The sequence below is a fragment of the Furipterus horrens genome, unplaced genomic scaffold, assembly GCF_987537825.1.
Source record: "Furipterus horrens unplaced genomic scaffold, mFurHor1.1.pri manual_scaffold_13, whole genome shotgun sequence".
Classification (NCBI taxonomy): Eukaryota; Metazoa; Chordata; class Mammalia; order Chiroptera; family Furipteridae; genus Furipterus; species Furipterus horrens.
The window spans coordinates 36,768,983-36,782,964 of NW_028327183.1; the positions used below are offsets into that span (position 1 = coordinate 36,768,983).

Genomic DNA, 13,982 nt, shown 5'->3' on the forward strand with positions numbered 1-13,982 from the left:
TGCGAGAGAGCGCGGATTGGCCAAGTCGGGGGAAAGGGGCGGGGCTGATAGCCCAGAAGCGGCGGCGGCGGCGGCGGCTGTTGTAAGGCTGGTGTGAGGCGGCTGACTTGGCTGCGGGTCCCCGGAGGGCACGGCGAGATGGAGGTGACCGGGTTATCTGCGCCCACAGTGACCGTTTTCATCAGCAGCTCTCTTAACAGTTTCCGCTCGGAGAAGCGGTATAGTCGCAGCCTCACAATAGCTGAATTCAAGGTGTGGCCGGGGGGCGGGGTCCGGGGGGCGGGGCAAAGGAGACATAGAGGGGCTTCCGGATCGCTGGGAGAAGCCAGAAATAAACCGAGGTTTCCGAGATTGGGGACCCGTCCTCAGCAGGGCAGGGTCAGAGGGAACCGTAGGTTCCAGAAAAGAGGGCAGGGCCTGGGGGAATGAGAGGTTTCAGAGGGCGGGGGCAAGACCTGAGCGGGCAGGGCCAGGGATAACCAGTTGGGTCCTAAAATGATGGGTCTCTTGCAGGAGCAAGGATGAAATACAAGGGGCGGAGAGTCAAGGCAGAGGGTGGGGCCACTGACAGCCTTTCTCCTCTCCAACCTCTCCCCATGCCCTACTCCTCGCAGTGTAAACTAGAGCTGGTGGTGGGCAGCCCTGCGTCTTGCATGGAACTGGAGCTGTATGGAGCTGACGAGAAATTCTACAGCAAGCTGGATCAAGAGGATGCTCTACTGGGCTCGTACCCCGTAGATAATGGCTGCCGCATCCATGTGAGACCTTCCTGAGATCCCTCTTCTCCATTCATTTATTTATTTAACAAATGCTTGCCATACTTTGCCATGTGTGGTAACCCAGACAGGCCCCCATGGAGCCCGTAGTCCATTATGGAAAGGGACATACCCATCACCACATAGTGACAGCCAGAGCGGTTTGGGTTGGGGCAAGCCTAGGAGATGGGGGACACCTGGAAGAGGTGTCTGACTCCATGAGGAAAGGACAACTTAGGAGAATAGATAAGAGGGGCATGCCAGTTGGAGGAAGCAGAGTGTACAGAGGCTTTGAGTGTGAGGTGGGCCAATGCAAACGATGAGATGTGTTGGGAGAAGCTGGAACAAAAAGGGCCTCTGCATGCATTAGCTCACATCATCTTCTCTGTCCTCATGGCCCCCTATCCCCACCCTGCCATACTCTTCAAACATCTCAGCATCCCAGGTGAGGTTACCTCAGGGCCTTTGCATGTGCTATACCCTGTGCCTCAGTGGTTCCTTTTTCTCTGCTCACATGCTCACTCCTTTCTTTTAGTCTTTACTTACATGTCAGCTTTCAAGTGTGAGGCCTTCATTGGCTTCCATGTAAAAGTTAAACAATCTCTTTTTGCTTTGATTTTGTCCTTAGCCCTTATCATCCTGTGACATGCTGTGACCAATGCCTGGCACAGAGAGGATGCTCAGTGAATTATTGTTGAATGATGAGTTGAGTCCATAAGATAAGACTTAGAAGATGATATAATAAACCCTATTTTACAGAAGAGAAAACTTAGTTTGAAGATGGAATTTACTGTCCTAAGGATAACCTATAGTTAAAATTTTTACCTCTGCCTGACTCCAGAAATCAGTGCGTCAAGAAAACTAGTTCTTTTTTAAAAAAAATCTTTTTTATTTAGTAGCTGTTCATTGCGCATCTGTTACACCAGGGGTATAGCTATGAACCAAGTCTGAGAAGGTCTCTATTTAGCTCTATCCAGTGTAAGATAGATGTTAGCTAAATATTCACAAGAACAAATGTGAAAGGTCATTGAGGTGAAGACCATACAGGAAGAGATCAAGGAGCTGGAGATCCTATATTGAGGGACATGACTCATCAATGAAGTCTTGGAGGACTTCCTGGAGGGCGGGTGCTATCTGAGCAGAGACCTGAAGAATAGGAAGGGTTAACTGAAGAAGAGAAAAGAGTGCTCCAGGAGAAGGGTACAGCATATGCAAACACTCGTATATAAAGGAGCATGTTGGGTACAAGGGACTAAAGAGTGGCCACTCCTATGGGAGATGGAAGTGGGAGCCAAGGGAGGACTTGGAGTCTGGAGAGCCCTGATCTGACTGAGGTATTCACAAATTCATTCTGATTATGTGTGGCGAGTGGACTGTGGAGGACAGAAGGAGTAGGGAAACAAGGAAGGACTATGCTTCCATAGTCCAGATAATGTGGTAGGATGAAAGTGGATCAAGAGTGTAGGGTGGCATTGTATGGGTAGACCACAGCACTGAGACTGGGCTGCCCTGGGCAGCCTCATCCTTGGGGTGCTTGTGGGCCAAGAATGGTTGGTGATATCCTCAAATGGGAAGTTTTCACACATGGATTCAAGTATAGACAGTCCTCTGACTTCTTGAGACCATTCAAGGAGGGTTTCCCAGTGGTGGAGTCTCTGGGGAATTTTTATTTTTTCTAAAACTTTTTCTGTTTTGCATTGCCTTGGTGTGGCACAGTTGGTTGGGCATCCTCCTGTGACACAAAAGGTTGCTGGTTCAATTCCTGCTCAGGGCACCTGCCTGGGTTACAGGCCTGGTCCCTTGTTGGGACGCATGCGAGAGGCAACACATCAGTGTTTCTCTTTCGCATTGATGTTTCTCTCCCTCTCTAAATAAATAAAGTTTTTTTAAAAAGTTTTTCTGTTTATAAATATAACCTTTATTGGTTGCTTAAAATAACAGCAACTTCAAGCTTAGAAGAATCCCTAATATAGAAAGTAGAAATTGTTAGTGATTCTTGACCAGAGATAAGAGCCATTTCTCTTTTGGTGTGTTAGCCTAGTGGTTCAGGCCAAACACCCCAGAGTGTTTTCTGAGATCCTTGTATTTCTCTCATACCCACATCCAGTCTGTCTGCAAATCCTGTGGAGTCCACCTGCAAAATCTATCCAGAATCTAAACTCTTCTCCCCTTCTGCAACACCTTGACCCAGCCTCCATCCTCTCCCTCCTGGACATCACAGCAGCTTCTGTCTCCTTTGCCTGTTCCCGCCCCCACAATCTGTTCTCCACATGCAGCCAGAGAAAGCCTGTGAACCCAAGTCAGGCCAGAGCCCTCCTGCATCAGAGCCTCCCTTGCTGCACCACTATAGGTGAAACCAAAGTCTACAGTGATCTGTTGTGTCTCCCACTCTCCCTGGCTTAAGTTCATACTAACCATGCTGGCTTTTCTGCTGTTCCTCAAAAGGACTAAGGACAATTCTGTATCCAGGACTTCGTGCTTATTGTTCCTTCTTAATCCTTCAGGCCTTGGCCTAGACATCCCCTTCTTTTGGAAGCCTTCCCTGACAACCTTCCCAGGCTCCTTAAACCTCTTTGTAGTATTTCTTTATTGAACCTTGTTATCTTCTGGTGTTTAATACACAGACCTGTGTATTTGTTTATGGCTGGTCTCCCAGCAGAACGAATACTTCTTGATGGCAGGTGTTTTATCTGTTTTTGCACTGCATCCCTAACACCCAACACAGGGCTCAAAGGGCACCTTGGAAAAACTCAGCAAGCAGTGAGTTAATGAATATTGAGGGTAGTACAGGAAGGGTAGTATAGGAAGAGATACTCCATGGTCTGGAAGTTTGGACCAGCTTAACCCTTTGAGTGCCAACATCGCTGTGAGCGACACTGACAAATTTTCCCAAAAGTGCCAGCATCGCTCCCAGCAACTCTTTTTTTCGATGGCTATAAATGTAAATAATAATGGAATAATTTGTATTTTCTGTTTTTTGTACCTCAGGTTATATGTTGATATAACTTCTTCTCATGTTGATCCAAATTTCAAATTACGCATGGCACTCAAAGGGTTAAGTGGATCCCAGAGGCCCAGAGAGGACAGAGTGCTGCCCAGAAAGCTCATGAGGAAGACCCAAGCTCCACCCTTTCTTGTGATTTGGGGGCCATCACTGATGTTGATGCCAGCATGTGGGGATCATGTGGGGCAGATCTAGCCTTCAGGGTTTGGATAGGAGTGTAGAAAAGGAGATGACTAGTGTAGATACCGGCTATCATTCCTTCTTCTAGGCTCAGGAGATGAGAGAAGGCTGGGGTAAAGTGAGGGTAAAATATAGTTTTCCCTAAACAAAAGAGACTTGAGTCTACGAAATACTCCAGTGTGCAAATGTACCACCACCTCCAGCATCCCAAGCCTCCCTGACCAGACCCTGATCCCCACTGACCCCTCCTGTCACTACAGGTCATTGACCACAGTGGTGCTCGCCTTGGGGAGTATGAGGATGTGTCCAAGGTGGAGAAATACAAGATCTCACAAGAAGCCTATGACCAAAGGCAAGGTATGCGGCACATGGGGATATGGAGTTCTGTGGAGGCCAAAAGATGTGTGTACAGGTGGGTGGTTGTGTTGGGAGGTGGGCAGAAAGAAAAGACGGATACTGGGGGGAAACTGATGATGTGGGCAGTGGGGGCAGATAGGGAGAGTGGAGGGGGTGGGTGAGATTGGTATGGGGACAGATGAGGGCATGGAAGAGTAGTGGGGATGGAAAGGCATAGAGTACTAATGGGGACTGATGAGGGGTTGTGGACAGGCAGACAGGTGCAGGGATTAGGTGTGGAGAGACAGGTCAGGGTCATGTTGGGCAGATGGTGTGCAGGGCAGAGCATAGTAGGATATGTGGAGTGGGTAGGGCAGTGTGGTGATACATACAGACATGGGAAGATGAGGAGGGATTCAGGGGATGGATGGAGGCAAATGTGATACTGAAGGGATATGGGAAGATGGGGTGACATGGAAGATTGGAGACATAAATTTTTAGTTTATGAATTGTGGGGAGGCCCCAGGGAGCCTAGGGAGAGACCAGGGTTGTGGTAGGAGACTTAGAGGGCTTGGATGACAGCCCTTTGACACATAGAATAGAGGAATTTCTCTATTAATCTTAGCCCTGTGTGAGTGAAAAGTTATCATCTCATTAGGCCAGAGGCCCCACTCATGGGACCATGTCTGACCGCCATCTCCCACTCCACCTACAGACTCAGTCCGCTCCTTCCTGAAGCGTAGCAAGCTGGGCCGATACAATGAAGAGGAGCGGGCACAGCGCGAGGCTGAGACCACCGAGTGCCTCATGGAGGAGAAGGCCCAGGCCAGTTCCATCCCTATGGGCAGCCGCTGTGAGGTGCGGGTACCTGGGCAGCCTCCTCGCCGGGGTACCGTCATGTATGTAGGTATGCGGCCCCCTGAGACGTTAGGCCCTGTGGGCAGTGCTGGGGACCCAGCCTTCAAAGAGATCCCAATTTAGTGGGAAAGAGGGATAGCAGCTGACACTGAGAGCCCAGAGTGTTCATGGCAGGAAATTGGGAAGCAGAGGCACAATGACCTGAGTTGTGATAGAGGAAGTGGAGGCCACAGTAATTAGTTTTGAGGCAAAACTGGTCCACGCTAAGATGAGGGAAACACAGGCAGCATTTTTAGGGCTGTGATGAGGAAAGCTTAGGCTGAAGTGATCAGGGCAGGGATAAGGAAAGCTTAGGAAGAGGTGTGAGCTGAGAGGAAGTACCAGATGTCTCCTTGAGAGTAATCCAGAGTGCTTCCTGGGGGGAAGGATTATCTAAAGGGAAGGGAGAAGGGAGCCAGGTGAAAAGGGGGGATGAGTGTTCCAGCCAGAGGAGGAGTGAGTGCAAAGGCTGTGAGCAGGAAAAAGCTTGATCTGTTTAAGGCAGACAAAGGAAGTCAGCATGGCTAGTGGGGAGTGAGCAAGGAGACAGGTAAGAAGTAAGGTCAGCCCTGGCTGCTGTGGCTCAGTGGACTGAGCGTCGGCCTGCGAGCCAAGTGTCGCTGGTTCGGGGCACATTACTCGGTTGCACGTCGGGCCCCTAGTTGGGGGCGCGAGTGAGAGGCAACCACACAGTGAAAAAAAAGAAGAAGTGAGGTCAGGAGCATGGGCAGGGCTGGATCATGCATGGCCTTGAAGACAGTAGAAAGAAATGTGGGTTTTATTTTTTATAACAGCATTATTGAGATATACTTCATATATCATTAAACTCACCCATTTAGATTATATATTATTCATTCACTAGCTTTTGGTATGTTCACAGAATTGTGTAACCAACACCACAATCAATTATATAACATTTTCATCACCCCAGAAAGAAGCCCCATAATTATTAGCTGCCATTCCACATTTCTGAAACCCCTTCTACCCGAGACCTAGGCAGCCACTAAATTAACCTATTCTGGATGTTGTGTATAAATGGAATCATTATATTATGTGGGCCTTTGTGACTGCCTTCTTTCACCTAGTATGTTTTCAAGGTTCATCCATGTTGTAGCTTGTATCAGTACTTCATTTCTTTTTATTGCCAAATAATACTGCATTGTATGGATAGACATTTTATTAATTAATTCATCATAGTTGATGAACATTCGGGTCCTTTCCACTTTTTGGCTCTTATGAATAATGTTGCTGTAAACATTCTTGTATAAGTTTTTGTTTGGACATGTATTTTCTTTTCTCTGTACCTAAGAGTGAAATTGCTGGGTCATGTAGTGACTCCATGTTAAACCCGTTGAGGAACTGCCACACTGTTTTCTTTCTTTTTTTTGTTTTTTTAAAATATTTCTTTATTATTATTATTTTTATTTTTGGTTTTTCAATTACAGTTGTCCCATTTTCCCCCCATTTCTCTCCCCCACCCAGCCCACCCCCCCACACACACTGTTTTCTACAGTGGCTGCCCATTGTGTTTTTCCAACAGAATCCGTGAGGGTTCCAATTTCTCCACATCCTTTCCAACACTTAATATTATTTGTCTTTTTTAAAAGTATATTTTATTGATTATGCTGTTACAGTTGTCCCAATTATTCCCCCTTTGCCCCCCTCTGCTTGGTACCCACTTCCTTTCAGTAACCCTTAGTTCATGTCCATGGGTGGTGCATTTAAGTTCTTCGGCTTCTCCCTTTCCTATAATATTTTTAACATCCCCCTATCTATTTTCCTATAAATTATGCTTCTTAATCCCTGTACTATTTCCCCCATTCTCCCCCTTCTCCCTCCCAGCTGATAACCCTTCAAATGATCTCCATACCTATGATTCTGTTTCTGTTCTGGTTGTTTGCTTAGTTTGTTTTTGTTTTTGTTTTTCAGATTCAGTTGTTGATAGTTGTGAGTTTGTTGTCATTTTAATGTTCATAGTTTTGGTCATCTTTTTCTTAAATAAGTCCCTTTAACATTTCCTGTAATAGTGGCTTGGTGATGATGAATTCCTTTAGCTTTATCTTGTCTGGGAAGCACTTTATCTGCCCTTCCATTCTAAATGATAGCTTTGCTGGATAGAGTAATTTAGGTTGTTGGGTTCTTGCTTTTCATCACTTTGAATAGTTCTTGCTAGTCCCTTCTTGCCTGCAAAGTTTCTTTTGAGAAATCAGATAATAGTCTTATGAGAACTCATTTTTAGGTAACTCTCTGCTTTTCTCTTTCTGCTTTTAAGTCTCTCTTTATCTTTAATCTTTGGTATTTTAATTATGATGTGCCTTGGTGTGGTCCTCTTTGGGTCCAACTTGTTTGGCACTGTCCGTGCTTCTTGCGCTTGTATATCTTATTTCCTTCGCCAAATTAGGGGAGTTTTCTTTCATTATTTTTTCACATAAGTTTTCAATTTCTTGCTCTTCCTCTTCTCCTTCTGGCACTGCTATGATTCAGATGTTGGTATGTTTAAAGTCCCAGAGGTTCCTAAGCCGCCTCTTGTTTTTTTGCATTCTTTTTCCTCCTTCTGTTCTGGTTGAAGTTTAATTCTTCCTTTTGTTCCAAATCATTGATTTGAATCCTGGCTTCCTTCCCATCACTGTTAGTTCCCTGTATATTTTTCTTTATTTAACTTTGTGTAACCTTCATTTCTTTATTTTTTTGCCATACTCTGTGAGTTGTCTAAGCATCCTTATCACCAGTGTTTTGAACTCTGCATATGATAAGTTGGCTATCTCCTTTTCGTTTGGTTTTCTTCTAGGGTTTTGTTCTGTTCTTTCATTTAGGTCACATTTCTTTGCCTCCTCAATTTAGCATCCTTCCTGTGTTTGTTTCTGTGTATTACGTAGAGCTGCTTTTACTCCCCATCATTGTAGCGCGGCTGATATAGCAAAGGCACCTGTAAATTCTGTGAGATGGAGCCTTAGATCATTGCCAGGAGAGGGCCACTTGCTTTGCTGCTTTCTGTGTCTGTTTGTAATGGGGGACTCAGAGGGGGACAGTGCTGCTGCCTGGCTTCTGCCTATTTGCCTGGCACTTGCCCCATTTCTAGTCACTTCACCTACTTTATGTGATTGGCACTCTTCCAGTTGCTGCCCTGGGATTTGCATATGTTCTAAGACCATGTGGGCCCTTTAAGTGGCATAAATGCAGCAGTTTCTCCCATCATCTCAACTCCTACTGGCTTTATAGCCAGAGGTGATGAGCATTTATCTTCCCAGTGCTGGAACCCTGGGCTGTGCAGTCTGGCTTGGGGCTGGGATTACTCACTCCCAGGGTATCCCTCCTGACTTTTATCTACCATACATGAATGTGGGAGAGTCCCCTCTGCTGCCGCCTCTTGTCCAAACCACATTGCCTCTTCGCCCCATCTCCATGACTCCACCCCACTACCTGTGAGGATGAATGTGGCTTCTTTAAATCCTTGGTTGTTGAACTTCCATGTAGCTCGATTTCTGACGGTTCTAGTTGTTACTTGCTTTTGAGATCTGATTGTAATTCTTTCTGTGATTGTATGAGGAGACAAAGCATGTCTACCTCTGTCTTGACCGGAAGTCTGTTTGTCTTTTGGATGATAGTTATTCTAATGGGTGTGAAGTGGTAAAGTATTATGGTTTTAATTTGCAATTCTTTGATGACTAATGATGTTGAGCCTTTTCGTGTACTTTATTGCAATCCGTATATCTTCTTTAGAGAAATGTCTATTGAGATCCTTTTTGTCCATTTTTAAATTGAGTTGTTTGTCTTTGTTGTTGAGTAGGGCTTCGTAACAAAGTGCCACACATTGGATGGCTTAAACAACAGAAATTTATTTCTCACAGTTCTGGAGGCTGGAAGTCCAAGATCAAGGCCTTGGCAGGTTTGGTTTCTTCTGAAGTCTATTGTTGGTTTTTAGAAAGCCACCTCTTCACTGTATCCTAATATGGTCTTTTCTTTGTGTACATGCCTATCTCTGGTCTCTCTTTGTGTGTCCAAATTTCTTCGAAGAGATGTATAGTAATCGTCGTCGGCAGCCGTCCGTCTCAAGAGACGATGGTGTAGCTTCTTAAGAGTCTATCTGCACCGCCGAGAATGGCTGTGCAGTCCGACTCGGGAGTGACACGGTATCCGTCTCCTCCCGTGTTGAATCGACATCTTGTGATGACGCTGGAGTGTCCTCTCCAGTGAAGCTGAAGCTACAGAGCCTGGGCAGGGTGATATGGAGGGTCTGCTGTTGCCCATGCAGCAGACCCCCCCTCTCTTCGCAGCTGAAGGGTCCAAGGGAAAGACGAGTCAATACAGCTTGGCTTCAGGTGCGCCGCAGGAGTTGCCGGTGTTGACTACAACGTCAAACCGCCTTAGGGACTCCGGCTCCGGATTTTCTGTCGGGGTTTACTCCCTTAGCCTTTCCCCTGAAGAGGTATGCCGCAAGGCAGCGGAGGTTTTTTGGAGTCAGAGTTTTCCTTCTCTGATGTGCCCTGACTGGAAGATCGAACCAGCGACACTTAGCTCGCAGGCCGACGCTCAATCCACTGAGCCAAACCAGCCAGGGTCTGTATAGTAATACATCTTACATTTAGGTCTTTAACAACCCATTTTGTGTTAATTTTTGTGTATAGTGTAAGGTAGGAGTCCAGCTTCATTCTCTTGCATGTGGATATCTAGTTGTCCCAGAATTCTTTATCGAGAAGACTATTATTTTCTCATTGAATTGTCTTGGTACCCTTGTCAGAAATCATTTGACCATAGTAATGTGGATTTTATGCTGAGTGGAATGAGCAGCCTTTGAGGAATTTGGATCAATGCAGTGGGGCTGTTTCCCTTTGATTTTTACAAAGACCCCTTTGGCTGTGTGTCAGCTGTATAGGGGGTCAGTGGTGGGATCAGGGAGACCAGTGAACAGGCTACCATATTAGTCTTGGGCAGGAAATGGTGGTGGTCCTAGTAAGGAGTGGTTTTCACCAAGATAGGCTTCAGACTCAGGCAGGCATGAATCTGGGATGAGCTGCATCTGGAGGTTTCATTGGGATTTCTCCTTTGGGCAGGACTCACAGATTTCAAGCCTGGCCACTGGATTGGCGTCCGTTATGATGAGCCACTAGGGAAAAACGATGGCAGGTAATAAATATTCCCACTTAGGTGTTTCTGTGTGTGTGTCTGTACCTGTGTCTGTCTTTGCATATGTGTGCGTATATGTGTAAATGCATGCATGTATGACTAGGTGAGCCTATCCATCCTAGCATCTGGGGAGGGAGCCATGTTGGGAGCTCTCTGACACTGACTTTCCCATCATGCTTGGCAGTGTGAATGGGAAACGCTACTTCGAATGCCAGGCCAAGTACGGTGCCTTCGTCAAGCCATCAGTTGTGACAGTGGGGGATTTCCCTGAGGAGGACTACGGGTTGGATGAGATGTGATGCCCAAGGAAGTGCATCCTCCTGCTCCAGCTAACTTGCCCACTTATTGCCCCTTTGTATGTGTGCCCTGATCCTGTTTTTTATTTTATTCACTTTGTTCTTGCCATTGACTTTTGAGACTTGTGTATTAAATTTGCCAGAACTGGGAAGTGTTTGGAGGATCCAGTGATTATAGGAAGGGCTGAGGGCAGCTGGGTAGGTGAGGGTGAAATAGGGGGCTGAGCAAACTAGAGGGTGAAACTTTATCCCTTAGCCGGTAGCTGGAGGCCCATGAGACTGTTCTTTGTCCTTTATTAGTTAGTATAATATTCTGCTGCTATGGCCCAAAATAATAGTGGCTTTCACAAGATTGAAGTTTATTTTTCTGCTTGTAAAGTCTCATGTAATCATAAGAGCTAATATGGTGATCCCTCCATGTCAGAGGTGAGTCTCCATCTCCATATATCTCGTTCCTCTCCCCTCTCTTCCTCCTGATTCCTGCTTCATCTGCTCCAGGCACAGGATCAGGGAGGAGGAGGGGTTACCCCTTGTCTTTAGGAATATATGTGTACAACTCAAAACTTGTTACTATTTCATTGGTCAGAGTTTTGTCTCATGATTACTTGTAACTGCAAAGGAGCCTGGGAAATGTAGTCTTTATTCTGGGCAGCCATGTTCCTAGCTAAATATCAGAAGCTGGGGAGGAGGGATGTTGGAGGTCAGTAAGTAGTTTTGTCATAGTCCTTGTGGGTGGGGGTTCCTTACCTGTTCAATACAGTTGACCTTTGAACAACACGGGTTTGACCTGTGCAGGTCCACTTATATGCGGATTTTTTTTCAATAAATACTGTAAATTAATTTCCTTATTATTTTCTTAACATTTTCCTTTTTCTAGCTTACTTTATTGTAAGAATACCGTATATAACATAAAACGTGAGTTAATTGATTGTTTTTGTTATCAGTAAGGCTCTGGTCAATGGAAAGCTATTAGTAATAAAGTTTTTAGGGTATCAAAAGTTATATGTGGATTTTTGACTGCAGTGGGGATTGGCAGCCCTAACCCCCATGTTTTTTAGGGGTCAACTGTATTTGAAAGAAGAAAGAAATCTTAAGTCTATAGAAGTAGCATGAAGCCCTTCATAGAAAAGAATATTGTGCCCTCAAGTATGTGATATGTGCACACTTATCCGAGGCATATTATGGAGCCTAAATCATGAATCACAGCGTGCATGTGTCTGCATGTGCAATAATCCCTTGTTAGCTTCTTGAAGGGATCCCTAATGGGATGGCTGTTTGGAATACTCTACTGCTTTGTTGCAATTAATTGTAAGTGCTAGAGAAGTTGGCAATGGGAAGCAACCACAGTAAGCAGAATGAGGTTGAAATGTCTGAGAGTTGAAAGGATCCTTGGGGGAAGTTTCTCACATCCATATACAGCCTCATACATATGCTCTCAGATGCTCACCGTAATATACACGGACACACTCAGATACGCAGAACACACGCACCTGGCCTTACACTCAGTCACTGGAGAAACACTCAAAACAGACACAGGAGGTCATGTGCAGAAACACGGTGCACAGATTCTCTCACACACAGTGGGGAGCCACACTTATACACAGAATACACTTAGAAATTCACATCAAACACCTACCAGGAACAGATACACATCTATACATGTGTGCACGCTCATGCAAAGCATTGGGTTGTCACTCTACAAAAAAAACCCCAAACTGATAGATTGGAAAAGGCGCTCCCTCCCAGCTACTACTATGAAAAAAGACAATGGATTTTGGTGGGCCCAGCATTAATCACCCTCCACCTATAACCAGATTCATAACTTCAAGGGAAGCAGCAGGAAGAGATGGGATTTCCTTCCACCAGACCCCTAGGCTTAGGCCCCTTTCATGTCAAGGAGTTGTCAGAGTGAGGGGTGTTAGAGGGGGTATTCCCAACTTCCCAACCAGCATCTACCAACTGAAGTTCAACCAGAGTCCAGCAGAATTAGCTCAGCTAATGGATCAATACTGAGGACATGGGACTCACTTTAAGCTCTGGCCTCAGAATACACCTGCATTTGAAGAGAGCAAAGGATGGGAGCAGGAAGATGATCACCCAATATCATACCTTTGAGCTCCAAGTAAGGATCACAGAGCCACTGCATGAGGATCTGCCAAGGGTGTGCTTTAATGCCTTCCAGCTGTCAACATGGACGTTTTCCCCATAAGAATATGGGAAAACATTTAAACTGTTGATGACTGTAGCTCAGGAGCTCCAAACCAGGGAGCTACTAAGTGTTCGTGTTATTCCAAGGAAGAAAAAAAACCTGGAGGACTAGCAGTCCTAGTTTATTTGTCACATTACAGGGGACTGCAGCGATGGCAGCAGATTGGTGCAAGAGTGACTGCACATCCTCCAGTCTGAGGCTCGTTATAAGGGGTCCCAGACAAAGGAGGCACGTGTCCTATGTGTGACTCTAAACTACATTACCTCAGTGTGTATGTGCAGAAAGAAAAGGTCAAGAAGCAGCCACAGGGCAAGAAGCTGCTCCCAAAAGGAGTTAAGGAGGGAGTTACAATCCATTCCCAAAACAACACACATTCCTTCTAACCGGGGGCCCCCTGGCCATCCCTCATCATGGGTGTGGGAGAGCCATGTCAGCATCGACCCAACAGTGACAATGGAAGGGATCATTCTGGTAATTTCTAAATAGGAAACCTATACCTGCCACGTGAAAGTTGACCGTAGTTAGGTATTAGAGACTCATTTTACAGAATGACCTGGTGCTTAAGCTTTAACACGCAGTGGTCGGTGTGTTATGGTAATACCAGCTGCTATAACAAATTCCACCCCCTCTCCCCCCATGCACAGTTCAATGCCGGGATTCTGGTTGATTGGCATTAATCTCTAGTGATTCACACAGCCAAACTTTATTCTGTGGTTCCATCATTTTCATGTGCTCAAAATTATCTGCTTCCAGCTGGCAAATAGGAGAGGACAGTATGGGGAAAGATTACCATATTCTCTAGTAACCTGTTGTACACACTTCACTTCTGCTCATATTGTGCAGCCACCCTAGATGCAAAGTGGGCTTTGGAACAGAACTCCTGTGCTGAGCATTGGCAACACTGTACCTATCACCAGATCCATGACTTCAGGGGAAGCAGCAGGGAAAGGTGGAATTTCCTTCCACCAGACCCATTCAATTCTCTAGCTCCCCAACAACTGCCCTTGCCTAACTTGTGCCCTCCACCACCCTCACCTTAATCCTCAGGTCAGTGTAGGTGGGAGACAGTGAATGTCTAACCCTCCCAACATTTTTTGAGCCCCTGTTGTATGTCAGGCGTGATGATAGGAACATTCATGAATTGGACATAATCCTTGCTTGCGAGTTGAAGGCAGATAAGC

General features: G+C 45.8%; 1 protein-coding gene across 4 annotated transcripts; it reads left to right on the forward strand.

Moving 5' to 3' along the window:
• The first annotated feature begins 37 nt into the window (after positions 1-37).
• On the forward strand, positions 38-11,179 carry TBCB (tubulin folding cofactor B). 4 transcript variants are annotated; one of them, XM_090259814.1, is made up of 6 exons: positions 38-252; positions 615-758; positions 4,200-4,296; positions 4,991-5,182; positions 10,224-10,296; positions 10,481-11,179. In XM_090259814.1, the coding sequence occupies exons 1-6, from the start codon at positions 139-141 to the stop codon at positions 10,593-10,595; spliced, it is 735 nt and encodes a 244-aa protein (XP_090115940.1). In that variant the 5' UTR covers positions 38-138; the 3' UTR covers positions 10,596-11,179. The 4 variants fall into 4 exon arrangements, with proteins under 4 accessions (XP_090115940.1, XP_090115941.1, XP_090115942.1 ...); XM_090259815.1 differs by having other exon boundaries at positions 39-144; XM_090259816.1 differs by lacking the exon at positions 38-252 and adding an exon at positions 291-341.
• The last annotated feature ends 2,803 nt before the right edge of the window (positions 11,180-13,982 follow it).